The sequence below is a fragment of the Oenanthe melanoleuca genome, chromosome 9 (genome assembly GCF_029582105.1).
Source record: "Oenanthe melanoleuca isolate GR-GAL-2019-014 chromosome 9, OMel1.0, whole genome shotgun sequence".
Classification (NCBI taxonomy): domain Eukaryota; kingdom Metazoa; phylum Chordata; class Aves; order Passeriformes; family Muscicapidae; genus Oenanthe; species Oenanthe melanoleuca.
Window position 1 is genome coordinate 4,027,257 of NC_079343.1, and position 24,710 is coordinate 4,051,966.

The 24,710-nt window shown below is 57.3% G+C and overlaps 1 protein-coding gene across 1 annotated transcript; it reads right to left on the reverse strand.

The window, feature by feature from the left end:
• Positions 1-546: 546 nt before the first annotated feature.
• LOC130256579 (diacylglycerol kinase gamma-like) lies at positions 547-23,172 on the reverse strand. The gene is made up of 25 exons (XM_056498318.1): positions 22,913-23,172; positions 18,419-18,696; positions 16,323-16,399; positions 15,300-15,462; positions 14,584-14,823; positions 13,812-13,982; positions 13,488-13,537; positions 12,876-12,950; positions 12,680-12,799; positions 11,794-11,911; positions 11,457-11,545; positions 10,984-11,100; positions 10,779-10,877; positions 10,432-10,545; positions 10,281-10,354; positions 10,090-10,164; positions 9,919-10,004; positions 9,706-9,795; positions 9,248-9,408; positions 8,306-8,370; positions 7,419-7,509; positions 4,874-5,075; positions 3,759-3,879; positions 3,611-3,671; positions 547-3,224 (listed from the first exon to the last, which is right to left on the reverse strand). The coding sequence occupies exons 2-25, from the start codon at positions 18,483-18,485 to the stop codon at positions 3,126-3,128; spliced, it is 2,625 nt and encodes an 874-aa protein (XP_056354293.1). The 5' UTR covers positions 18,486-18,696; positions 22,913-23,172; the 3' UTR covers positions 547-3,125.
• Between the last annotated feature and the right edge of the window lie 1,538 nt (positions 23,173-24,710).

Sequence of the window (24,710 nt, forward strand, 5' to 3'; positions counted from 1 at the left end):
GCTCTCACTTCCCCTCTGCACAAAGGCAACCAGGATTAAATCACTGCAGGTAAAATTAGCAGATGACACATGGGCGGGCAGGTGGCAAAACCTGGGCCGGGGAGCAGAGCAGGCAGTGGGGATGAGCAGGGTCACTGCAGAGCTGGGGGGCACAATGGGCATCCCAGATCAGTGCAGATCTGCACCCTATGGGGGTGCTCAGCACCCCTGGGACACGGAGAGGTGCTGAGGCCGAGGGCAGCCACAGGGCAGGCGGGTGGGAGGTCACAGGAAGATCTGAAACCCCTGGAGAACCAGGGCTTGGAGGAGGTGGGGGGGGTGGGGGGGGGGAGGTGACCAGTGCCTGCTAAATTTAGACCCCAGTGATGAAAAAAAAAAAAATTTTTTTGCAGGCTCCAAATTTAGCCGGATGCAGCTCGCACTGAGCACCGCTCCATCACTCTGCTGCTGCCAGCACCCCTTCAGCCCCGGCATCCTGGAATGGGCACCATCCCCAGGGCTGGGGAGGCCACAGCTGGCCAGGAATGAGCCCCATGCAGCCCAGGAGCAGCTGAGGAGGGGATCATCACCATCTTTATTGGAGGCAAGCCCACAGCAGTCCGGGTGTACACGGCAACACGCGCTACGCTACGGACACCGTTCCATGCAGGCAACCACGGCTACACACGCACAGGGAGGAGGGGGCTGAGGCTGCTGGGGCAGTGGGGCACCCCAGCTCTCTCTCAGGGGTCCCCCAGTGCAGCACTAAGTGCCCAAGGGCTTGTCTGGGGGTTTGGTACTGGTACCCAAAGCGTCAGTTCCATCCCATCCTTGGGAACTGGGCGGAACTGGGAGACGCTGGGGAACGGGGGCTGATCAGAGCCTTGAGTGCCCCACAGCTGCATGGCTTATTCCTCCCTGGGCCAGGGACAGCTGGGCTGAAGTCCCAGCTCTGTGGGTCCCTCCTGGGCTCGGGACCTTTGCACCATCAGACTGAGGAGGTCAGGAGCTGGCAGGCCCATTGAACCGTGCCTGCCCTTGGCAGTGTGGGAGCAGAGTGGAGCTGGGTGCCCTGGTGCAGGTGGCAGGGATCACGTCCCTGGCCATCAGAAGGGATGTCTGGGCTGGAGCCTGGCAGAGTGGTGCTGGTGTATCACATCCCACCACCCACAGTGGTGGCCCTGGGCTCCCTGTGCCCTGCAGGACAATGAGTGTTCGCCCTGCAATTTGGCTGCTCACCCCTGGCACTGGGTGCAGGCACAGGCACCATGCCCTCCTGCTTCCCCAGCTCTGCCACCAGCAGCAAACCACAGCAGAGACACAGTGCTGCTCTTGGAGCCCAGCAAACTGTGACAGGGGGCAAGGAGCAGGAAAACCACTGCTGACTCCATGCAGGCTCCGGGATAAAACCCTGGGCTGAGGCTGAGCGGGCAGGGAAATGGAACCAAACCTGCTGACCTTGTGTGCTGCCATCCCACAGAACAAACCTGTCACCCTCCTGCTGGCAAAGCTCTGGAGATGACAGAGGCGGTTTTTTTTTCACGAGTGTGGGGCTGTGAGGCACTGCTACCCTTGGCAATGGGCTGGGGAAATGGAGGCAGCTGGTTCATGGGACCTGGGGTTTGTTTGGCCTTCCTCCATCTGCTACTCATAAACAGCTGCCTTGGGGGACGAGGAGGAGGAGGAGCAGGAGCAGGAGGGTGGATTTCTGCACTGTGGGTGAGGCATGCCTGTGCACACAGGTCACAAACAGCTCCCTTCCAGCTCACTGTTCACTCTGGAATGGTGATGGCAGCACCCTCTGCCACGGGAATGATATTGAATGGGAGCTGCCTGGGAGCAGGGGTCACTCAGGATGTGGTTGTACCCTGCATGCAGGCCCACTGCTGGAGGCACTGGGCGACTGCAGAAGCAACCAGCAACCTTTCCCATGGGCCACTCTTGCCAGCTCCTGGCTCCTGGGGGTACATTCAGACCACCACAGCTCCATGCATTCGTTTTCTGGTCCCTGTGCATCTTGGAGAGAAGCTGCATCCCCTGATCCATCCATCCATGGGTGGTGCCACCAAAACCTGCCTGTGCATCCCAGTGGCTCCCAGCAGTCAGGCAGGCAGCAGCATCTGTGAGGATTCTGGGGCTTGGAGAGGCTTGTGGGGAGAGCTGGCCATACAGAAACCAAGGTGCAACCCCTCTGCCCCACTCCCTGCAGCCCAGGAGCATCAGGGGCAGCACCAGGGAGAGCACCAGCCTGGCAGAGCACGCTGGGAGATGTGTAAAAGGTGCTGGGGACACTTCCAAGTGAGAAGAGCTTCTGGATGTCTGTCCCCAGGGTTTCCAGCCCCCAGGCTTTAGGAGAGAGGAAAGTCCACGTGGAAGGAGGTGCCACGGAGGACAGCCAGCAGAGAAGGGAGGTGGTGTCTGTGTCCAATCTGGGCTCCTAAAAAGGTGACCCCCAGAGTCCCTTTTTTGTCCAAAGTTCACTGAATAAATACATAAATATGAACAGAAAGCCCAGAGCTGGGGCTGCTCCCCCCAAAATCCCTTTTTTTGCCATTTCCCTGTAAAAACAGTCTCCTCCCACCCACCCCATGCTTGGCCCTGTGCACTGTCTGTCCCCAGCCTGTATCATGGTTCACTGGGCTGGCAGCAATGGTTCTTTGCTTCTCTCTTAAACCCCACAGCACAGAGGTGAGTGGCTGAGATGGCTCCTCTAGGCCAAGGAAATAAATAATTCCTCCCATTGCAGGGACTGGGGGACAGAAAGCCAGTGCAGAGAGACATCAAGTGGTCTTCAGGAGGATGATAAATAAATAAGTGGAGCTTAGTGCTGCCTCAGGAGCACATTCACTGGCAGCTTGGCTGGAGGGTATTTAAATAAAGGGGGGGAAAAAAAATCCCAGTCCTAGTGCTGCTCCAGCAAATGTGCTCTCTGCATGGCAGCCTGCCTTCCCCTTCTTCCATCCCAGCTCGAGGATGCTTCTGGTGGTCAGGGAGGAGCCCGCAGGACCTTCCCAGGATAAATAATCCCCACTGGGCTTGGAGGGGGAGTTTCAGTCCCCTCCACAGGATGGCATTTGGGGACCCCTGCATCAGGCAGGTGCCTGGGATGCTGAGTGTCTCCAGGCTGTGCATCCTTGGATGATGCTTTAATCCCGAGTTCGGTTTCTCCTCTTCAGGAAGAAGAAGCTGCTCTTCTGGGGGGGCCCCAGCAGCATGGGCACCTGGCTTTTGTGTGTAATTTTGACCTAGAAAGAAGGAGAAAAACTCAGCTCAGTAAGAGGGTCCTCCAGCCCAAGGACCCTCAGGAGTGACCCTGTGAAACTGGGAGCAGCTCAGCTCCAGGGTGAAGAGCTCTGGAATCATGTCCAGGCAGTGCTGGGATGGGAAGAGCAGAAATGGTAGGGGAGCCTCCTGCAGCTCCCCCAGGGAGGAATGGGCATGTCATGAGTCCAGGGCCATCCTGGGCACAGGATCACAGCTGCTCTGGCTCTGCAGCCACCCCTCAGCAAGGGCAACAGCCTCCCTCCAAATGCAGCAGCTTTGCCAAGGCTGTCCCACCCTGCTGTGCTGCCAGCCCCTCCTGCCCCAGCCCAACCTCCTGCCAGCCCCTGTCCCCTCCCTGGGCACTCACAGTGCAGGATGGCTGCATCCAGGGCTCCCCATCCACCTGCATGGGCAGCAGCTTGGATGTCCTGCAAGGCACAAAGAGAAGGAGGAGACACAGGTGTCAGGTTTCCCTGTGGGTGGGGCACTCAGCTGTGAAGGGGGTAAATAAATACCTGATGATGACAGAGGAACACTGGGCCAGTCTCTTGCCTGCACTCTTCAGCCCCGTGTAGATCTGCCCCATTTCCATGGCTCCTTCCAGCCCCACCACCTCCAGGAGATGGTCGCTGAGGTCTGCAGGAGACAGGGATCTGAGCAGGTCCCCATCCCCAGGTATCCCCTGCCCTCTGCCCCCAGGGCCACCACACCAGGGCTGCTGCTGGCACTGAGGAGATTTATCCTGATGTCCTCTGTGTCCCAGGACCACCAAACTGGGTGTTTCCAGCACTATCCAAAAATTTTGGAGCAAAAGTACTGGTCTGAAACAGTACCTGGGCCTGCATGGTGCCAGCCCAGATCCCCACCAACCCTTGGGCTATTTGTTTGCAGTATGTGGAATGATGACACCCCTTGCCTGGGGTGCTGCAGCTGCCCAGAAACCAGCACACATGGCAGAACACCTGGTCAAATCCCAGGGTATCACCTCTTTACACAGCTCCTCCTGCTCTTCTGGGCCACCAGCAAGGACACCTGACAGTGCCACAGCTTCAGGATCCTCTTTCACATACAACCCCTGAAGAATCCTCTGAGCCTGCCATGCCTTCTTGCCCACCCACGAGTGGGGATGTCCCCAGGGCACCAACCTGCTGTCCCCTGCAGTCCCTTTGGGACTGGCTTGTGCTCTATCCTGCTGCCACTGGCTCAAGGGACAGCCAGTGACAGTCTGGGATGTGACACTGCTGTTCTGGCAGCCACATCACAGGGGGCTGATTCCCACCCCAGCCCCAGCCCTGTAGGAGCTGGTGGGTGCAAAACCCAAGCACCTTGTGTGTTTTGCTGGCTGCTTTCTCCCCACTGGGGAACACTGTAGCAGGGACTTTGGGCTGTCCCTGCCCATAGGTATGAGGTGCCAGCTGGGCTCAGTGTGTGTCCTGCTGCTCCCAAACCCCATATCCAGGCTGGCAAGGTGCTTACCAAAAACCCTTGGTGCCAGCTCTGCAGCTGGCTTTGCCATACCGTGGGGTCACCCTGGCACCCCAAGAGACACAGATCTGGTAACAACTCCAGTGCTGCTGCTCCAGAGATGCCCCTGTGCTGACCCCACACTCCCCTGCTGCCCAGCACTCACCCTGCACACAGAACTTGAGCTCCTTGGCATCAGTGACCACGGTGCCAGGCAGTTTCTCGGGTGCCTTCTTGCCCAGCCGGTTGTAGCCACGCTGCTTCTTGGTCTCACCCCACAGGTTGGAGCCCCCGTACATGCTGGGGATGTTGAGGACAGCAATGCCCTCCAGGGATGTGTTGCTCAGGTCCAGCAGGGTCCCATCACACTGCAGGGTACAGGGGTGGGGTCAGGGGGAGCCCCCCTCCTGTCCCAGCACAGCAGGGAGGGTCCCTGAGCACAGTGACACACAGTGCCTGCAGGTGCAAATACCCTCCCACTTTGCCTCCCTCGAGTGGTTAGCAGCTCCTTGTGCTCACACTCCTTGTGCTGCTCTCCCCTCTATTTCCATAGGAGTTTTACTTTGAAAAAGCAAATTCCTGGGGGGCCACATAAAACCTTGGCTAGACTCGGTGCTGTGACCCAAAACGAGAGACAACACCACCTTGACCCTAAAGCAGCTTCCAAGGAGCTCCAGCACCTGCTTCCCCCCTCCTCTCCTTATCCAAACTGACTTCAAAGGACTGGAAAGTTTGGCTGCCCAAAAAGTAGCTCAAACCAGTTTGTTTTCAAGTGCCATTTGGAAACTAGCAATAAGGCTGGGAGGAAATTAGGGGAAGGTGTCGGAGGGAAAAATGTCAGGTTTTGGAGAGCACAGCACACAGAACTGGCATCCCAGGCTTTGCTGAAAATTCCCTGCAAAAGTTAAAATATCCATTGCCTGCAGCTTTCCCACAGGATTGAAAGCAACAGCCATGGAAATGCATTTCTTAACTTCAGATCTTCTCACGCTACCCAGACATGGATCCCCTTCCTAAACACCTCTGGTGAAAGCAGCCACTTTTCCATCCAGCTTGAATTCCCATAAAGCATTCCTATTTTCCTTGAGGCATCTGCTCTTTACCTGCCACTCTGTGCTTCAGCAAATCCCAGCACAGCTTTTTCCCTGCATTTTGGTGGGGCAAAGGCATCTCTGCTCTCACTTCTTGTGCTGAGAGGAATGAAATGGGCTAATAAACCCCTTCTGCTGCTCCAATTCTGGTTGTTTTCCTTCAGCAAAGGTCCAGAGCTAATTTTTATCAGCCCTGTGGCCTGTGCTGAGGACACCAGAGCTGGGCACTCACACGAGTGAGCAGATCCTTTCTGCCTCCCCTGGTGCTGCGGGATCTTATTTTTAGCCTCACACTGAAAGCAAAAAAGCAGGAATCTTCTGGTTTGGGAGGGAAGAGCTCTCTCTCCAAAGCTTGGAAAGGATGTTAATCCTTTCATTCTCAATGCATCTTAATGATGTTGTGATTTGTAGGAAGAGAAAACACCTCAGTGCTCTGAGAGAGGGATGGACAGCACACCTCGAGCATCATCCCCAAGCACAGGCACCATTCCCACCTGCCAGGCAGGCAGTGAGTGCCAACCCTGGGATGGAGATCTGGCTGCCAGCAGTGCAGGATGCTGGGATGCTGCAGGAGCTGCTCCTGCCCACGCCTGCCCAGCAGCCATTCTCCCTGCTCAGCCTCCCCAGCTCGTGCCAGCCAGGCACAATGGGCCCTTTGAGCAGGGGCAGCTGACAGCGAGGCTGCAAGGAGAAATTTGCAGCTGGGGGAAAAAGCAAATCCATTTCCAGGAGTTGTAAGGGGGAATGAGTGCCAATTTCCAAAACAAAACTGCTATTTCACTGCAAGGCTGACAGTTGCCTGGGAGCTGGAGGGAGGACAGGCGGCTGCTTTCAACTTCCAACGCTGTGGGATTAACACTTTCCTGGCAGTGGGCTCAGCTGGAGGGCAGCACCCCAAGAAGGAAAGGGGGGCACCTCCTGCCCATCTCCTGCAGCATTCAGCTCCACAAACACAGGCTTTTATCCACCTTGGGACACTGCTGCACGGATGGGGAAGGGGGTGAGATGGTTGTGATGCTGGTCCTGCCCCTTCCCACAAGTCTACCCACCCCAGGCTTTGGGAAAGGAAGAAACTCCCCTTATGGAAACAGGCATCAAAATCCCTCTGCCCATGGCCACACATCTCTGTTCTCTCCCCACCACCAGCACCCTGCACCCACCACCTGCTCTGACTCCCACCACCTCTTGCAGCAAGTGCTGTTTTCTCCCCTAAGTTATAAAAGGGTGGATTACCCAGAGATAGGGAGAGAGGAAGTTTACAGCCCAAATCCCCAGTGCAGAGAAGTGACAGTGCTCTTAGCAACCACGGGCCCTCCTCCCAGCTCTAATTAAAGGCTGTTTCCATGTCAGCCAATGAGGGCTGGGAATTCACAGGGAGAATGTTCCAGGCATGCTCTCGAGTACAGCTGGAAGTGGGGAATACAGGGTTATTCTTTTGACTTTGCAGAGAGTGCTGTGGGGTGGAATAAGGGGTCCTGCCTGCCATCCTGTCCTTCTGCCACAGCAAGGGGTCAAAGCCATGGTGCCACCCTCTCCCCAAACAGCTGAGGGATCCAAGGGTAATGCCTCCAAAAAGCCTTCACACCATGGTAGAGCCAGGGACCATGCCAAGAAACCCACCTCGACCTCCACATAGTCGTGGAGCTTCTTGCAGGTGGCTGCAAAGGTCTCTGATGTCCCAAATTCAAAGTACCACAGCTTGTTCTTCATCCTGGGGCAGAGAGACACATCAGTATCCCACCTGGAAGCAGTGCCCTGCCCCAGTCAGCAGCAGGATGGGCTGCCAGAGACTGTCTGGAGCTGCTGTGATGGGGACATGAGCCATGGATGAGGACACATCATGGAGAGGGACCAGGGGCATCCTGGCCCTAGGGAGCTGTGTGGTGGGTTGGGGGCTGTCAGAGGGGGGCTCTGACACCCAGGAGAGGGGCAGGTGGGGATGCTGGGTGCTCCCTAGGCATGGATGTGCTGTCAAGAGACAGGCACCCTGTGGAGGGGATGTCTCACCTCAGCAGCCTCCCAGCACCCCCTGACCATGGCTCATTCCCTGCATCAGCTGCTGAGCCAGGCTTTGAGGGGGAGCTGGGAAAGGCTGTAAGCCCAGAGAAGCTGAGCTTGAGCCAGACACTTTGGTCCACTCAGAGATGTTTTTAGCAGGTATTTCTAAACCTAGGGATGGGGGTCACAAGCCACAGCTCCTCCTGCCATCCTCCATTTCCATGAGCACAGCAGGAATGAGCTGTGACCTGCTGCCTGCCCTGCCCTCCCTGCCTGGCCTGCTCCTGCCTGTCCTGGAATTCCATACTAATTATAAAGCATGAATGAACGTAACTGGGTGTGTGGCCAAGTTTCAGCAGCCTGCCACGCGACACAGGACTTGGAGCAGCATCCCAAACCACGCCTGGTACCTGCCCTGCCTGTCCCCTGAGGCTGGCCAAACACAAAATCCTTTCTGGTGCATGGCAGGGCAGGAGTGCCCCCACACCCAGCTCTCAGGGGGCCCTTACCTGCTGTTGAATTTCTCAGGGTGTTTTTCTCTCATGATGTGGAAGCGGTGGGCGATGGAGGCATCCTGTGGGGAGCACAGGCACATCAGTGACAGCACAGAAAGGGGACAGGGGTGCTCAGCTCCTCATGCTTGCCACTGGTCCCCGTGGCACAATGACACAGTGTCACTGGTGGTCCAAGGTGATGGGGGGACCCTCAGCCAGGCTCTTCCCAAAGCTCGTTAGGTGGGACATAATTAGTGCACTCCTTCCCCATGACAGGGGCTGTGCATGGAGGGGATGATGAGAGAGGAGGGAAGGCACCCAAAGGAGCAGTGGGGCTCCCCAAGACCCTGCACCTGACAGCTGCCCTGGCTCTCCTGGAACTCATCACAACCTCTCCTTATGCAGAGTGGGGGTGTTTAAGCCCAACTCAGAAGCTGTCACCAAATGTCACCCGCATTAGCAGGAGCTGATGTGAACCCAGAAGCATCCTGCACCCCTAACACAGAATAAAAATGCTGCAAGCCCCCAGGAAGAGAGCTTGAGCTCTTCTCTCTTCTCTCTTCTCTCTCTTTTGGGTTTGCAGCCCAAAACACTCCTGCTCTCAGGACTGAGCCCCAGCACTGGGGGAACTGCCATCCCCCACAAGCTCCCTAACCTCTCCAGGTAAGGAAAACATGGGGGAACATGGGTCCAAACACCAAAGCAGGGCTTTGCTGATGTCTTGGCAGGTTTGGAACCCCAAACTTCCCTGAATCCTATTTAAGCTCCTTTCACACTCACTCTTGCAACATTCCTGGTGGGAAGATAGAGATCCCATGTCTGCTTATGTATCTTGGTGCTGCCTTTACAAATGACAGTAACACCAGAGAAAAGAAGGCCAGGAGATGGAGGGAGGTTGGCAGTGCAAGCAAGGAGGAACAGGAAGGGAGAAACCAACTCCTGCCCCATGGAACTCACCACCCCAATGGAGAAGTAGTTGTTGATGATGGTGGAAGGGACAGGGTCCCCGTTGGCCTCCCTGTCAGTAGGAATGATGTCGATGTGCCAGCGGTCCAGCATCACCTCCGTGCTGTGCTCTATGTCCTTCAGCACCTTCATCAGGTTGCCTCCTTCATAGCCTGGAAGGGAAAGAGGATGAAGGAGGATGAAGGGGAGCACAGCCAGGTGCCAAACACTTGGGGCTTGCTGCTGTGGCACATTCTTGCAGCAGTGGCAGAGATTTTGGCTAAAGGCAGGGCTCTCCAAATGGCAAAGTTTGGGCAGGACCCGGCTGCAGAGGGTTCAGAAAGCAGCAGCTGCTCTTTTTAGAAGGAGTTAGAGGCACCAGGCTTAGATGCAGCTCTGAACTGCTTCCCAGGATGCCAGGAGTCCTCCCTCCCCAAGGGCTGGCCACCCCTGGCTGCCCCTGTGCTCACCTCCTCCCCAGCGCAGGCACCGTGCCAGGTCATTGCCCGTCCCCAGGGGCAGGACGGCCACCGGCGGGTGCTTCACCAGGTTTGCCTTATCTGCAGAGCAAGGGGGAAGAGAAGTTTGGAACGATGCTGGTGGCAGGACCACCACCCCAGTGTGGCAGATCAGCAGGGTGCAGTGGATGATGCCCTGCAGGAGCACAGCTGTCCCTTGCTCACCTATGCAGTCCAGGATCCAGCCCACCGTGCCGTCCCCTCCGCAGGCCAGCACGCGGAAATCTGGAGTGTCCCGAAAGAAGTTCAGCCTGGAGAAAGCCAGGAGAGACAAGGGGTGATGTGGGAGAGCAGGGCCTGGTGGGGGGGGGCAGAGGTTCTGCAGCAGCCCCATACCCTGGCGTGGGCCCGCCCCGGTCCAGGTTGTACACCTGGCGTGGGTTCAGCAGGTAGTGAAACTTCCTGAGGACCCTGGGAACACAGAGACAAGAGGAATTCTGTCACTTTGTCACACAGGTGATTCCCACACCAGAAGTGATGCCTCCCAACCCCAGGGAGAAGCTGCTCCCAGGCAGGACCCCACCTACCGCTCCCCTTGCCTTCCTCCACTCTTGGGGTTGACAAACACGAGCAGTGGGTGAGTCCCGGGCTGAGGGCTGATCTGCAGGGCAGAAAACACAGCTGGGAATTCCTGCCTGCTGCTGGCCTCACTGGCAGAGCCCACCTGCAGGAACCTACCTGCAGCCCTTGCCCATCCACTGTGGTGGAGTTGAACTTGAAGCCCTGGCTGTCCTCGGGGCTGGTGCTGGCAGGGGAGTCACTCTCTGAGCGCCGGCAGTGGGACTGCCTGTCCTTTGGGGAACCAAGGCATGGATGCCCACACTGCCCAAGGGGCAGTGCCAGCACCCAGGGGAGGCAGGTCAGCCTCAGCATTGCCCTGCTGGGTCCCTACCACTGGCAGTGAGGAGGTGGATACTTACCAGGACAAGGGGGGCACTGACCAGGACAAGGGGGGCACTTGCCAGGACAAGGGGGGCACTTTCCAGGACAAGGGGGACACTTACCAGGACATTGGGAACACTTACCAGCACAACTGGGCAGATAGAGGATGGGAGCAGGATGTGGTCCCTTAGAGGGCCCCCGTCACACTCTGGTTTCACATGGGAGGCACACTTGTTGTGGAGCTGGAGGGGCAGGAGGAAGGGATGTGGAACTGGACAGCTGCCCCTCTCCTGAGCCCAGAGCTGGCCATGCAGGCACTGTGGGTGTGCCCCAGCCCTGTGCACTCACCGTGACTTGGCACCAGACACAGTGCAGGCCAGTGATGCCCTGGTAGCACTTGATGCTCTTGTGACATCTGTCACACTTAGCAGGTGAGTTGCCCTCGATCCAGGTGTGCTGCATCACCTGCAAGGCACAGGGACACTGTGGCACAGCACCCACTGACCCACAGGCATCTCCCTCCTGCTAAGGGTGTCCACCAGGATTTTGGAAGCTTGTCCTGCAGGGATGCTGCTGATCCAATCCAGCCCCTTGCACAGCTCCTATGCAGAGCCATGGTAAATCTTGGAGCTGGGGGTCATGTGGGTGCCTGGGGAGTGGGGATGGGGTGCATCCTGCAAGGCTCTGGATGCTGGGAATGCCCATGAGCTGCTGCCCAGGATGTGAGGGGCAAAACCCATGGGAAGAAGCTGTGGGGAAGCAGAGCAGGAGAACAAGGGCCCAGGACACAACATTCAGAAATGCAGCAGCTGCCTACTCACGCTTGTGTTCCTCTTGGATTTAACATAGGTGCTGATGCAGGATGCAATGTCTTTGGACACACACCTCTCGTGGACCGTGTACTTGCAGACTGGGGAGAGAGAAAAGGCACAGAGCCACAGAATCACTGAGGTTTGAAAAGCCCTGTAACACCCTCTAGCCCAGCTGTTACCCCACCATTAACCCAAGTGCCACCAGGAAGGTGCCAGCATCACCCCCCAGCACGGGGCTGCCCCCTCCCAGCCAGCCTGCAGCAGCTCAGCTAGCAGGGAGCAGTCCTCCCTGGCAGGCACACTGTGGGCAGGAGGCAGAGGGGAGCAGAGCAGGCTCAGCACTCACAGGAGCAGCAGAGGCCCTGCTTGCGGACCCCCAGCAGCATGGTGCGGCAGAAGTTGCAGTAGGCAGGTTTCTTGAAGTGCTTCAGCCTCCAGGCGTGCTGCCCATCATCCTTCACGTTCTGCAGGACAGTGGAGGGTGAGGGGGTCACTCCCCTGCTGCCAAGAGTCCCAGCACCCTCAGCCCATCATTTTTATCAACTTTTCATCCCCTAAAAACCCCATGTGTGTTCTGGGAGTTTGCTCCCAGCAGGATCATGGGCTGCCCCTATTCCCCTCCTCTCTTGGTGTTCCTCAGAGCATCCCTGCCACTGCATCCCCCTGGACACATAAAGCTCCAGCTCCATGGAGCCTCAGCACAGCCCAGCCACACAGAGGATCTTGGCAGCTGACAGGAAGGTGACTTCACATTTGGGGCCAAGCTGCACCACCCCATGGGGTGACAAAAGCACAAACCTCTTCATCTGGGGCCAGGCATGAATGCTTTGCAGGAGCCAGTTAAAATTCCCTGCTTTCTTGGGTTTTTTTTCTGCCAGAAATCCTGTCCCCCACCCCACGTCTCCAGGGGAATCATGGACACCATGAGCAAAACCATCTTTCCCTGGAAATTATTGCCTGATGGCCAGGGATGCACTTGAAATAAATGAAGGCCAAAAGGATGAAAAAAACAAGACAGAGAAATAAAGGGCATCCCAACAACCCCACCTTTGCTCTTTGAACCTCACTCTACAAGAGGAGGTGCTGTTTTAGGTACTTAGGTTTTGATTAAATGTTCATCCAAGGAGCAAGCCCAGCCTGCTCGGGCTCAAAAAATGAGCTTGGAAAGATTTGGGGGTGAAGGGGGCAGGGTGGGGGTGTCAGCAGGGCCAGGTGTCCACAGGGACACTCACTGTCTCCATCCCCAGCAGCACCAGCAAGGGGATGGTGGTCATGCCCCCCCGGATCCACTCCTCCAGCGTCACAGTCCCGTCGTGGTTGTAATCGATCTCTTCCATCATGTCCTTCAAGATCTGGAGGAGGGACACAACGTGGTGATTTGGGGATGCCACCCAGGGCTCTGGCTCTGCCTCCAGCCCCAGCACTCACAGGCTTCAGCTCCGTGGAGTCCCACTCCAGGTACTCAGCCACGTGCACCATCTGGTTGATGATACGATCCAGCTCCTAAGCACACAGACAAGGGACAGTGTTAGGGACAGCTCCAGGCATGAGCAGAGACACTGCCCCAAGCCCCCAAATGCTCAAGGATACCCCAGTCCTAGCAGTCTCAACAGTGCTCAATGGGTGCTCCTTCTTTTTTTCAGAAAAAACCTGCAAGAAAATCTGTAATGGGTTTTCCTTGGGAAAAAATATTCTGATAAACCAGATTTTATTTGCAGCAGGTTTCAAGGGCAATACCCAAAGAACAAAGAGAAAACATCATGGGAGAAGGAGCTGTGCACGATTTCTTGCTTCCCTGAAATACCATGACCTGATGTAGAGCTACAATTCTGGGTGGGTGGATTTTTCCTGTCTCCTGCTGGATGCAGCAGAGCTGGCATGTGATCCCCAGCTGCTGCTTTCCTCTTCCCATTCCCTTCCAAAAAGGGATCCCTGTCCCTTTTTGGAGGACCTCACCAGGGCAGTGGGCACCCCAACAGGGTCCTGCATGTCTCCAGCCCTCTGATTAGCCCCTGATTTCTGTCCCAAGGGAAGGCTCACCGAGCTGTCCAGGACACCATTCCCATCGGTATCGTACAGGCGAAACATAACTGGGGAGAAGAGAGAAGCTGCTGATGACTGGGGCACCTTGGGGTGCCCCAAGCACCCTGTTCCAGGCTGCTGGAGCTGCACAGTGGGAGCAGCACAGTGCTGGGTGAGCTGTGAGCCCAGGGCTGTGCAGTACCAAGGCCCCTCGGCCAGACAGGAGGAGCAGAAGGGAATGCTCAGTGGATTTCCCAAGGGGAGCATCCAGCCCTGCACTCGTCCTCAGGTCACCCCTGCAGGTGACACCCCCACAGAGCAGGACCCCAGGGTCACACTTACACTCCAGCTTGTCCTCTGCTCGTCCCCTCTCCAGCAGGGACAGGTAGCAGACAATGTCCTTCAGGTGGACCACCTGGGCCACGGGGGTGGGAGGAGGAGGGGGGGCGGCTTTCAGGGAGCTGGGGCCTTTCCTCAGGCTGAAGGGCAACCTCTTCTCCGTGCTCCTCGTGCCTGGGGACATGGGACCAGGAATTGTCACAGCTCTGGGGCAGGGACCCGCTTGGGACTGAGTGACAGCACAGGCTGGGACACAGAGGGGACACAGGAATGGGCATCCAAAGGGCACTTGGGGCTGGGTGCCACTGCAGTGCAGGGCTGGGCAGTGCCTCTCAGTCCTTGGGGTGCAGACTCACACACTTCCATCCCTGCAGCTATGGGTGGGATGAGCAGGAAAAGTGCCCCACTGGGAACAAGCACCCACACAGGAGGAGGGAGAAGCTCAGTGGGCAGCAGGGCAGCTCGCCAGGGTGCCAGGACAGCCCATGCCAAGAGCAGCAGGGATGCTCCTGGCAGAGGGGCCCTTCCCTGGGGGCTGGCAGGGCATGGGGCCCCATTTCCCCTCCCTACAAGATGCTGCCAGGCAATTAAGACATTGACTGATGGGGACTCTGTGGGATGGGATTGGTAGCTTAAGTTTGCCAAATAAAGGTGTCAGGATGCCAAGAACCCAGTGAGTTTGGGAGGGCACTGCCACCATGCTGGGGACTTGGCCAGAAACTGGGGAGGGTTTGTCAGTGCCCTTGTCCCCCTGCAGAGCCCCAGCCAAGCTCACCTGGTGACTGAGGGCTGAGCACAGACACAGAGGAGATCTTGGAAGAGCCTGAGGAGTTGAGAGCAGAAGTGGTGCCAGTGGTGGATTTCTGGGAGGACGATCTGGACCAGCTGGGGGAGGCACTGGGGATGGATGCCAGCGTGAGGGATGCTGGCTGTGGCTCAGCTGTGCTGCTCTGGCAGCTCTTGGGCTCGGGAGTGTGTCTTCCCAGAGCACCTCGAAGGGTTTTCCCATTGATCCCTGCAAAGCAGACATGCCCAAGGGCAGGGTGACATCAGGGTGTCTGTGCCCTTCCTCCAGGACCTGGCTCTGGGTGTTTGCCTCTCTGCTAGCCCCAGGGCTCTCTGAGGGGCACCCAGGTGGCCCCTCACCCTCCTGCCTGGCCCAGCAGCTCCCAGCAGTGCTCACATCCCCCAGTGATGGACAGCACAGTGCTCAGGACCACACAGGGAGCAGTGGAGGATGAGCTCCTCCATCACCAGCCAGACTGGAGGAGGTTCTCCCTTTCCCTTTGCAATTTATAGTCCTCTCAGCAGATGTCTCCACAAGCTATGAATCCACCCGGGAAGGGCGGGGGGAGGCAGGAATGGGTGCCTGGTGCACAGGCTGCCCTGGGTGCAGCTGATGGGGCTGTGATGCCACCCCCTTCACGTGCCACCCCCAGCCCCATTCCCGTGGGCAGGGTGGGATCAGGCCCAGGGTGCCCAGTGGCTCACCAAGGCTGCTGTGCTGAGACACACCAGGGCTCTGCTGGCTCTCAGGGGAGGACTGGCAGATCTTTCGCTTGAAGGAAGTGAAGAGGTGCTGGCAAAGCTCCTCGGGCACATCTGCCTCCAGGTAGGTCTTCATGAAGAGGCAAAACCCCTCGTAGTCGATGGGCTGGGGAGTGGACAGAGGAGGAGGAGGAGGATGGAGCTGCCCCAGGTCACCGTGAGGGTGGGGCTGCATGTCCTGGGCATATCAGCTGCAGAGCCCTCCCCAAAACTGCCTGCAGGTAACCTGAAGGGACCCAGAGGCAGCAGAAATGGCCAGGGAGCAGGGGCAGCAGCCAGGCAGGAGCTGGGGAATGGCAGGAAAGGGCAGAGCAGGGGCACCTTCCAGCCCAGCCCCAGCCCATGGGGGCTCCTCCTCCTGAGGGCTCTGTGCCTCCTCCTCCCCTGCTGGGCACTGCCATTGTGTGAGGAATGTCTTCTCAATGGCTTTTGTGAGTCATTTCGTGAGACACTGTGGAGTGAGGCTCTGCTGGTACCACGGAATAGCAGGGTACCTTTGTGCCCCTCCTCACCACGTTCAGCCCACTGATTTTTCTCATTTTGCCTTGATTGTAGTGATTACAGCCCCCATGGAAGGCTCTGTCCTGCTGGCTCACTAATAGATCCCTCTGAAAGCACTGCTTGGAAAAAATAATCCCAGCCTTCTCTGGAGGAGAGTGAGAGAGCACAGAGCTGTCCCATCCCCATGCTGGCCAAGTCATTTGCTTTTAGGGGGAGAATAAATCCCTCCTGGATTCAGCCTGGCAAGGCAATGCCCCAAAAAGCTCTCATTGGGTTGGGGTGGGATGGCCATCAGTGAGAATGGTCTGGGGACAGCTAGGGAGCAAAGCCATGGGGAAAGATTGGGGCCAGGCAGCCAGCCCTGCCTTCTCCTGACTGCTTCCTGCTGTGGGACTGGGCTGGGGGAGCCTGCAGGGGCTGGGGGCTGCCAGCAGCACGGGGACACTGCTGGGGACAGGGCCATACCTGCTCAGGGTTGTACCTCGAGAGGACACCGTCCCCGTGGAACTCCTCCAGAACATCCTTCAGCTTCTTGCTGGAGTCTGGGGAGACAAAGGCACCGTGCTGAGCGTGGCCCCACTGGGCTGCTTTCCAGGGCAGAGGGCTTCATCTGCTGGATATACCATTTCTGGATCCTTCTGTGCCTGGAAGAGGCCACCCATGCTCTGCTTCCCCTTCCACTTTCGGAGGGCAGGGCAGAAATGGAAAACTGGCCTGGGAGATTTACATATAGAGAGAACTTCCTCCTAGCAGTATGAAAATAAACACCAGACCCAGAGCAAAGCCAGGAAGGCGTGGAGCACACTCCAGTCCCAGCTTCTCTGGTGTGCTAAGCACATCCCTGCCCCAGTGCAGGTGGCTGCTGGCACCCCTTGGCATCCCAGTCATCCCAAAAGCTGCCTTGGGCTGCCCCTTGATATCTCCAGGTGGTGCCAGGAGGGAGAAATACATCTGTATTCACAGAATCATGGAATCATTTAGGTTGGAAAAGCCCTCTAAGACCATCAAGTCCAACCATTAACCAGCACAATTGTGCTCACCACTAAGATAGAAATGTCCCACACCTCCATGGCTTTTAAATACCTCCAGGGATGGTGACTTCACCACTGCCCTGGACAGCCTGATCTTGACTACCCTTCTGGGGAAGAAATTTTCCTGAATATCCAACCTGAACCTCCCCTAGTGTATCTTGTGGCCATTCCTTCTTGTCCTATCACTGCATTAATCCTTTCACAAAAGTAGTAAAGACTTTTCCTGGCTGAGTGTCCTTAGGGCTGGAGTGTCTGGAGGGACATTCATCCTTCCAAAAGGGAAAAGCAGAAAAAAAGATCAAGGTGAGTGACCATTCAGCCCTCACCTTCACACACACCTCTGGGCATGTGCATTTAAAAGGTTCTCAGACACACCAGCCTTGGTAATTACTGTGAAATCCATGTGGGGGCTGTGCTGGCTCTGATTCCCCAGCCCTCTGCTGGGACAGCACTTGGCACAGGACCACAACTGTCTGGAGAGGAGAGGGATCCTGGCTCATCTCAGGGGATCCCCAAATCCTGCTCCCCAGCCCAGTGCTGAGCCATCCTACAGGGGAGGAGGCAGCTGTAGTGTGCTGGCCACACTTTGATTAACCAAACAAAGATGCCATCAGTGTTCTGAGTCCAGCGTTGCAGATGGAGCTTTATGGTCTGGAAAGCAAAGCCCATCATCCTGCAGAGAGGCAGAACGAGATGCAGAGGGGGATGCTGCACACACAGCTCTGCCTGCAGCCCTGCCTGAGGTCTCTGGCTGGTGGGCAGGAGCGTGGAGAACAGGAGGAACTTGTCCCCAGCCTCACCCTTGTGATGTGTCCCCAGGGACAGCCCCAGAGAGCTCACAGTGTGCCCTTTGCCTCTCAGTCATCTCCCATCCAGCCTGCCCAGCCCAGGGTCATGCCAGCTCTGCAAAGCAACACCCTTGTGATTTTACACCCCTTCTCCCTCCATCCTGTGGCTTTCCTGCCCCACCCTGCCCTGCTCTCAGCACCACCATGGGCTGCACCACTTCTCCATCAACTGCTGTGAAAAGCACGCCCACGCTCCAGCTCCCTGCCAGGCAGGACCTCAAGGACCTGGTTTGGGATCTCTGAGCTTTGCCCAGGCTCCCTCTCCAGCCTCTCCCAGCTCCAGGACCCCTTTTGGTGCTGCTGCAAATCTCCTTTCCTCGGCAGGAGCTGCAGCAGAGCAGCTCTGCAAAAGCACTGAGGAAAATTACCGCAGAGGGCTGGCAGCCCAAAGCGTGCTGTGGAGCAGCTCCTGTGTTTGGGAAAATCCAGCCTGCTCTCCTGGTTGGCATTTCATCTGCTGAGGAACGTGGGAGCAGCCGCCTTCAGACGGACTGAGCCGTGCTCACGTGCCGGCCCCAAAGCTCGGCTCGGATCCTCCTGGGCAGGCAGGCACAGGGACCCCACTCAGGGCTATTTTAGACTCTTCCAGCCAAAAGCTAAGGAATCACCTGGGGCCAGCCCAGCACAGACCAACAGGACTGTTGAACAGCTCTGCTCACCCAGGAGGGCACAGGGTACTCACAGTCTGTGTACTGCTGCAGCTGGGCGAACTCAGCGGGGCTGAGCGAGATCCACGTGCCATCACTCATCTTTGGGCAGCAGGGACGTGCTGGGGCCACCAGGCTCAGTGCCACACAGCAGCCTCAGGGCCACACAGCAGCCTCAGGGCCACACAGCAGCCTCAGGGCCACAGGTCACAGGTCACGCTGGCACAGCCAGGGGCACGGGGGCTCTCGGAGTGCTGGCATCGTTCTGGGAGAAGCCAGAGCTTCAGGGCACCTTCAGTCAGCACCTTTCTCCCTGCAGGGGACAGAAACAGAGGGGGGGTCAGTGGTAGGCACAGACTGGGCTCTGCTGCCACAGTTCCCAGGGACAGTCACCTTCACTAGTGACTCTGTGGGTGTGTGAGCTTGGAATTGGGGTGTTTTCCCACTGCAGGCATGGGGGATCTGTACTCCAGGGAGCTGGAGCATGCAGTGAAACAGGGGTGAGCACAAGGAGGAGCACAGGGCACCTGGCTGTGTGAGCATCCTCAGGTGTCCTCCTGTGCCATGAAACCAGCCTGGAGCCACCCACCCACAGCAGCCACAGATCTCACTGGCCACTGGGTGTGGCTGACAGAGGTCAAGAAAACGCCTTGGGCAGGAAAGGAACTTGTCACCCCCAGCACTTCCTCTGGGGAACCCAGCATGGGGAGAAGGAAGGGCACGATTATTTAAAGAAGATGCAAAAACTGGAGGCAGGGAACACAAGAGAATATTAGTATGCAGCTTACTCCTGCACCTTTAAAGCTGGTGTTTACTTCCAGAGAATCATTGTAAGTGAAAATCTACAGTTTTTTTCTTTTCTACAAGTGAAAAGCCTGTGCCACAGAAAATCCCTGACCAAAGGGCCCTCACCAGCCCATCCATTTATAGGCTTCAAAATGTATTAATTTTTTTTTTTCATTTAACCAAATTGGTCATCAGGCAAGGGATTTTGGAGGAGGTGGTTGTTCTCCAAAGAGTTTGATCTCCATTTCAGGGCTGTTTCCCTGCTAAATGTTGGCTTCCAGTTTCCACCAGCCTGAGCTGGACTGGACTGGAGAAAGCAGAGCAAAGATGAGCTTGGGATGATGCCTGGGGAGCCCCACATCCTCCAGCTGGCTGCACCTTTCCATTCGCAGGAAAACCTCTTTGAGTAAGATGAACAAGTAATTTTGGGGAGCTGTCAGGTCCCATATGCCACACCAGCCACACACAGAGTGTGTGTTTCCCCTAATCCTGGGGAAAATCTCACCTTCCCACCCTCACTGGGGCCCTGCAGCCCCCTGGCACCTCGCCTGCAGCCTGTGACTGTCCTGGCAGCCCTTTGTCCCCGTGCCACCAACCAGGGACAGGCTGGATGCAACACTGGTGTGGCTGGGGAAGAACTACCCACACTGGCATTGGTTTTGTGGGGATCTTCATCCTGATGAAAGCACAAGCAAGGACATGGTGTTTGCTCCTCTCCTGGATGATGGGATTGTCCCAAAGTACCCCCGAGGCTGGTCCAGAAGAGCTCAGTCTGTCAGAAATGCCCAGGAACGCACACAAGCCCTGTTTGATTTGATCACAACCTCTTTTTTATCCTAAACTTACCCAAAGGAGAGGCTGAGAGTGCAGAACTAGTTAGAAGAAAAGGCAAAAAGGGGGGACCTGGCTGGCTCCAGCTCCCAGGAGGAGTTTGGGGGCACTGAGCCCTCCCACAACCTCGGGCAGCAAAAATATCCCTGGGGCTGGGTGGCAGGGCAGCACAAGGCACCAGAAGGAAAGCAAAGCAGAGCTAATTGGGCCATCCCAAGGGGCTTTCCCCCAGCAATTGCTGGAATAACAAATGCCACTCCTGGCACGTCAGCCTTGGATTTCAGGAAGGGCAGGAAAAAAGCCTCCTCAGGAATCCAGCTGCTCCTCGTTGGGCCGCCCTCTGAATTGTCAGCGGCAAATTATGTTCTATTAAATCAAATTTGCCTCTCGCTAAAAATAGCTCCCTACTAGTGTTACAAATAACACCGGATTACCCTGCCTGGAGGCTCTCACCGGGACACAGCCCTGGGTCCCCCTCCTTGCCCTGTCTCTGCCAGCCCTGAGCTGACACAGCTCAGAGAAGGGACCCCTTGGAGCCTCCCAAACCTTCCCAGGGCAGTGCTGGAGCTCTTGGGAAGCTGCAGGGACTGTACTGGCAGCTCAGTGATGGAAGAGGTGCTGTCACAGCATCGGTGGGTGCAGCCCCACGGGAGCCATGTAGGGCCTGAAATACATCAGCAAGGGAAATGCCAGGCAGGAGTCAGCCATGGGCCAGCTCCCAGGGGTAAGCAGAGGCTGGACACGGGGCAGGACCGAGCCACAGGCAGTGGAACACCTCAGTACCCCTGAGAAAGGGCTGTTCGTGGGGTATCCAGGGATGGGGGACTCCCAGGAGCAGCAATGGGGTGGCAGAGGAGCTGTTTTCCAGGAGCCAGCTCCTCCATCCCACAGCACATGCTCTGGGGGTCACTGTGGGATTGGGGGGCTCTTCCCACTGCCACCCAGCTGGTCCCCCAGGACCACAGCTACTGATGGGCACCTAACCCTGCCCATGCTGGGGCAATGGGTTGATGGGCTGGCAGCTCCCAGGTGCTGGCAGAGCCTCCAGCCCCCAGACAGCATCACAGGAGTGTGATGGGGCTGCAGCACACGCCCCACAGATGGCTTCAGACGCCCTTTGGGATGGAAAAACATCAGCTCCTTGAGGTGCAGGAGGTGGCATCACTCCTGCTGAGCACACACACGTGCAGAGCTGTGGCTCCCTGGCAGCAGAGGGATACAGCTCAGCAGGATGCTGGGCTCTTCCCTGCATCCCTGCCCGGGCCTGCAGAAGCCACAGTCACATGCCACATCTCCTGGGGCAGAAGCGTGGCAGGTCCCTGCAGGAATGGCATTTTCCAGGCCTCCCCCACCATCTTTTGGAAAGATCAGCCTATTTTTGTGTTGGATGGGGAGAGGCCCCTGAGGCGGTGGGTGGAGTATAAATCCCTCCTGTCCCACTGCAGCAAACAAACCCCAACCAAGTCACGCTCAAACTATTTTCTGCAGCCACAGGAGAAGGCGCTTTCCTGCGTGTTGCCAGCCCAAGAGGACACTCAGGATCGGCTTTTTCCATTCTCCAAACCTGTTGCTGTCCACACATTGTCCTCACCTTCTGACCACCCACAGCAAGGCACGCTGTCCAGGTACCTCACACCAACTTTGCTTTGGATGCTGAGCACCCTTGTGGCACCAGGGTGATAAAAGGTGCAGGCAGGGGTGTCCCCAACAGTGACACAGGGTTGGGCTGTGGCTGTACCCAGCTGGGTGCTGGGAGAGCTCAGCAGACCCAGCAGAGCCTCCCCTGGAACTCGCCCACCCGCCAGGGCCACGGCTCAGCTCACACCCCAGAGACACCAACAACTTCCTGACTTGCTGCTGATGGATTTTTAGAGAACAGTTTTGCTGGCTGACCTCGGAGCAGGCTGGATCTGAGCTAGGATATCTTCAGAGCAAGAGGTTCTTGCAGGTCCCAGTCAGACCAGACCTTGCCCCACAGAAAAGCCCTTTCCCACACCAGAGAGGGAAGCTAATGCTGGCCCTGCAGCCTAAGGACTGGGATCCTCCCCAGGATCCCACCTCCATCACCTTGCACCTTGAAGCCCGGGACTTCAGGACACCTGCAAACCTGTCAGACAGAAGCCCTGGCTCTCCCTCCCTGCAGGAATCCTTGGCCATGAGTTCCATGGGTTACAACCACACCTTGTGTGGGATAACACTGCTTCCCGATAGCTTTGGAATACATTCCTCCCTTTCATCCCCAGCACAACCTGCAGAACAAGTCACATCAGCCCCTTCCCCAGGCCAGCCACACGAGCACCACCTCACTCCTGCTGCCTTCCAAAAAACCGACGGCCCTGGCAATTTTTACTTAACAAGAAAAGACACTAACGAGCTTTTCCGGCCTGGCGACACACGGGAACAGCTGGATTGGGCTGTTCTTCTGCCCAGCCAAAGGTCGGGTGCTTTTACAGCCAGCCTGAGAACCAACACACTCTGTGACAGCACTGAGGGTGCTGTAGGGTGGTGCAGGGTGCTGTAGGGTGTTGTAGGGTGCTGTAGGGTGTTGTAGGGTGCTGTAGGGTGGTGTAGCACCCTGGGCTGCTTCAGGGGCTGGCTGCCATCCTCCTCACCCCGGGGACAAGGGTGTGCTGCCCTCTCCTTTCTCCACCCTTCGGGAAGCTTTTCCCACGCCTGGGAGCCCCAGTACCCCAAGCCCAGCGCTGCCCCGTTCCCTCAGCGCCGGCACCGCTCCCTGCACCGCTCGGGAAGGGGTCAGGGCTGGCCGGGAGAGGGTCACGGACTCCGAGCGCGTCCCGCGTGGGGTGGGGGGATCCCGCGTGGATCGGGGGATTTACCCACGACGGAAAGGGGGTGACGAGCCCACCGGGGTCCCCGCCCAGCCCCGCGTCCCCCCAGCGCTGTCCCCTTACTTGGCGGCGGCAGCGCGGTGCCATCGGCGGGACCGGCCGGCGGCTGCGGGGCTGGCGGTGCCGGGAGCGCTGCACGGAGCCCGGGAGCGATGCACGGATCCCGGGAGCGCTGCACAGTCCCGGGCTGGCGATGCCCGGAGAGCTGCACGGATCCCGGGAGCGCTGCCCAGCCGGCGGCGGCTCCCGGCGGGGCGGGGATGGAGGATGCGAACCGGCCCGCCCCGCCGCTCCGATCCGCTCCGCCTCCGCCGGCACCGGGCGGCCGGGCCGGGAGGAGGAGGAGGAGGAGGATGAGGAGGAGGAGGAGGAGGAGTTGGGGGGAAGAGCCCGGCGGCCCCGGCCGCGCCCCCGCCCGGAGCAGCAGCCGGCTGCGGGGGCGGCGGGAGACGTGTTTCCACGGCAAAACTCATTTGTGATGAATTCCCACCTCCCCACAGCCGCAGGGTTTTCCCCGCTCCCCCGCCGCACTGCCCTGCAGCCCCGATGCTCCCTTGTCCCTTTGCCTGTCTCCATCCCCAGCCCTAACCCCATCCTTGTCCCCGTCCCCTCCTTCACCCTCATCCCCATCCCCATCCATATCTTCATCCCATCCTTGCCCCTGTCCCCATCCCAGTCCCCATTTCACTCTTCCCTCCCCCTACACCTCGGTCTCTCACTTCCAAACAGTTTCACCCATGGCAAAGGTTGCTCTTTCCTCAGGAACAGAACAAACCGCTGAAAACAAACAAACAAAAAAATGCCAAAACAGATAAAAAGCATTTTTATTTTCTTTCCATGACGCGTCTGCCTGCCTGCTTGGGAGTGACACTATTTCAGGCATGTCTATTATTTATGTTTCGCTATATTTATATTAATTAGAGACGTGATCCATGCACGTAGTTCTCCAACTTCAAAAAAAAGCAGGAGAAGGGGAGTGACAGCTGGGACTGAACTTTCTTGAGAGAAACGGGAGCAGGTTCCACAGCCATGGCTGTACATGGCACACCACTCCTAGGTGATGTTTGATCTCTACATGGGGCCTCTCTCCAGTGCCAGCCCCACTTTCCCTCCCTCTCTTCTGGCTGGGACCCCAGAGATGGGTTGGGGCTCTTGGCTGGGATGCTGAGAATGATGGAGTCGTTCCAGAGCCACACCAGTTTTAGGGGAGACAGAAACATAGCATCACTCAGGTGGGAAAAGACCTCTGAGACTGAGTCCAACCATTAACTTTTGCTTAGTCTGTGCCTGGGAAAGAGGAGCATCCCTTCAAAGAACTGACTGGTCTCTGATGCTGGGCTGTGCTGAAGCACAGACAAGTCTCACATCCCAGAGTAGTGAAAAGGGATCTGCTCCCATCCCTGCCAACCATCTCCCTCAGCAGCTGTGACCTGTGTCAGCCCTGAGCCAAAGCAGGTGACATCTCCTCTTCCCTGAGTGCCCCAGCCCTGTCCTTGTCCTGTCTGGGTTAATTCTCCATCCCAGGGATGGGGATTGGGTTGGGGATCAGGGTGAGGATGGAGAAGTGGGGCTTCAAGGCACAGTGAAGGGAAAGCTGGGTAGAAATTCATAATAAATTAATTTTATCATCATCAACTATTGCATGGAGGCAAGAGTTTGTCAAACACATGGGTGAGAGGAGGATGAGGATGAAGAAGTCTCCTGGCCAGATACTGCTGCTGTCTGCATCCAGGGTGTCAGGGCACATGGTCTCTGGGCTGGTGAAATTCCCCCTGGAAGGGCTCAGCTGGTAGACAGAGAGCCCTTTTCCCAAAAGAAATCTCACATCACCAGATGACACCTTTCCCAGCTCAGGGCTGAT

Coding starts and splice junctions, on each gene's coding strand:
- LOC130256579 (XM_056498318.1), bottom strand. CDS start 18,485: ATGAGTGATGGCACGTGGATCTCGCTCAGCCCCGCTGAGTTCGCCCAG. Junction 11,546..11,793: donor GCAGGGCCTCTGCTGCTCCT/GTGAGTGCTGAG, acceptor CTCTCTCCCCAG/TCTGCAAGTACACGGTCCAC. Junction 8,371..9,247: donor ACTACTTCTCCATTGGGGTG/GTGAGTTCCATG, acceptor TGCTCCCCACAG/GATGCCTCCATCGCCCACCG.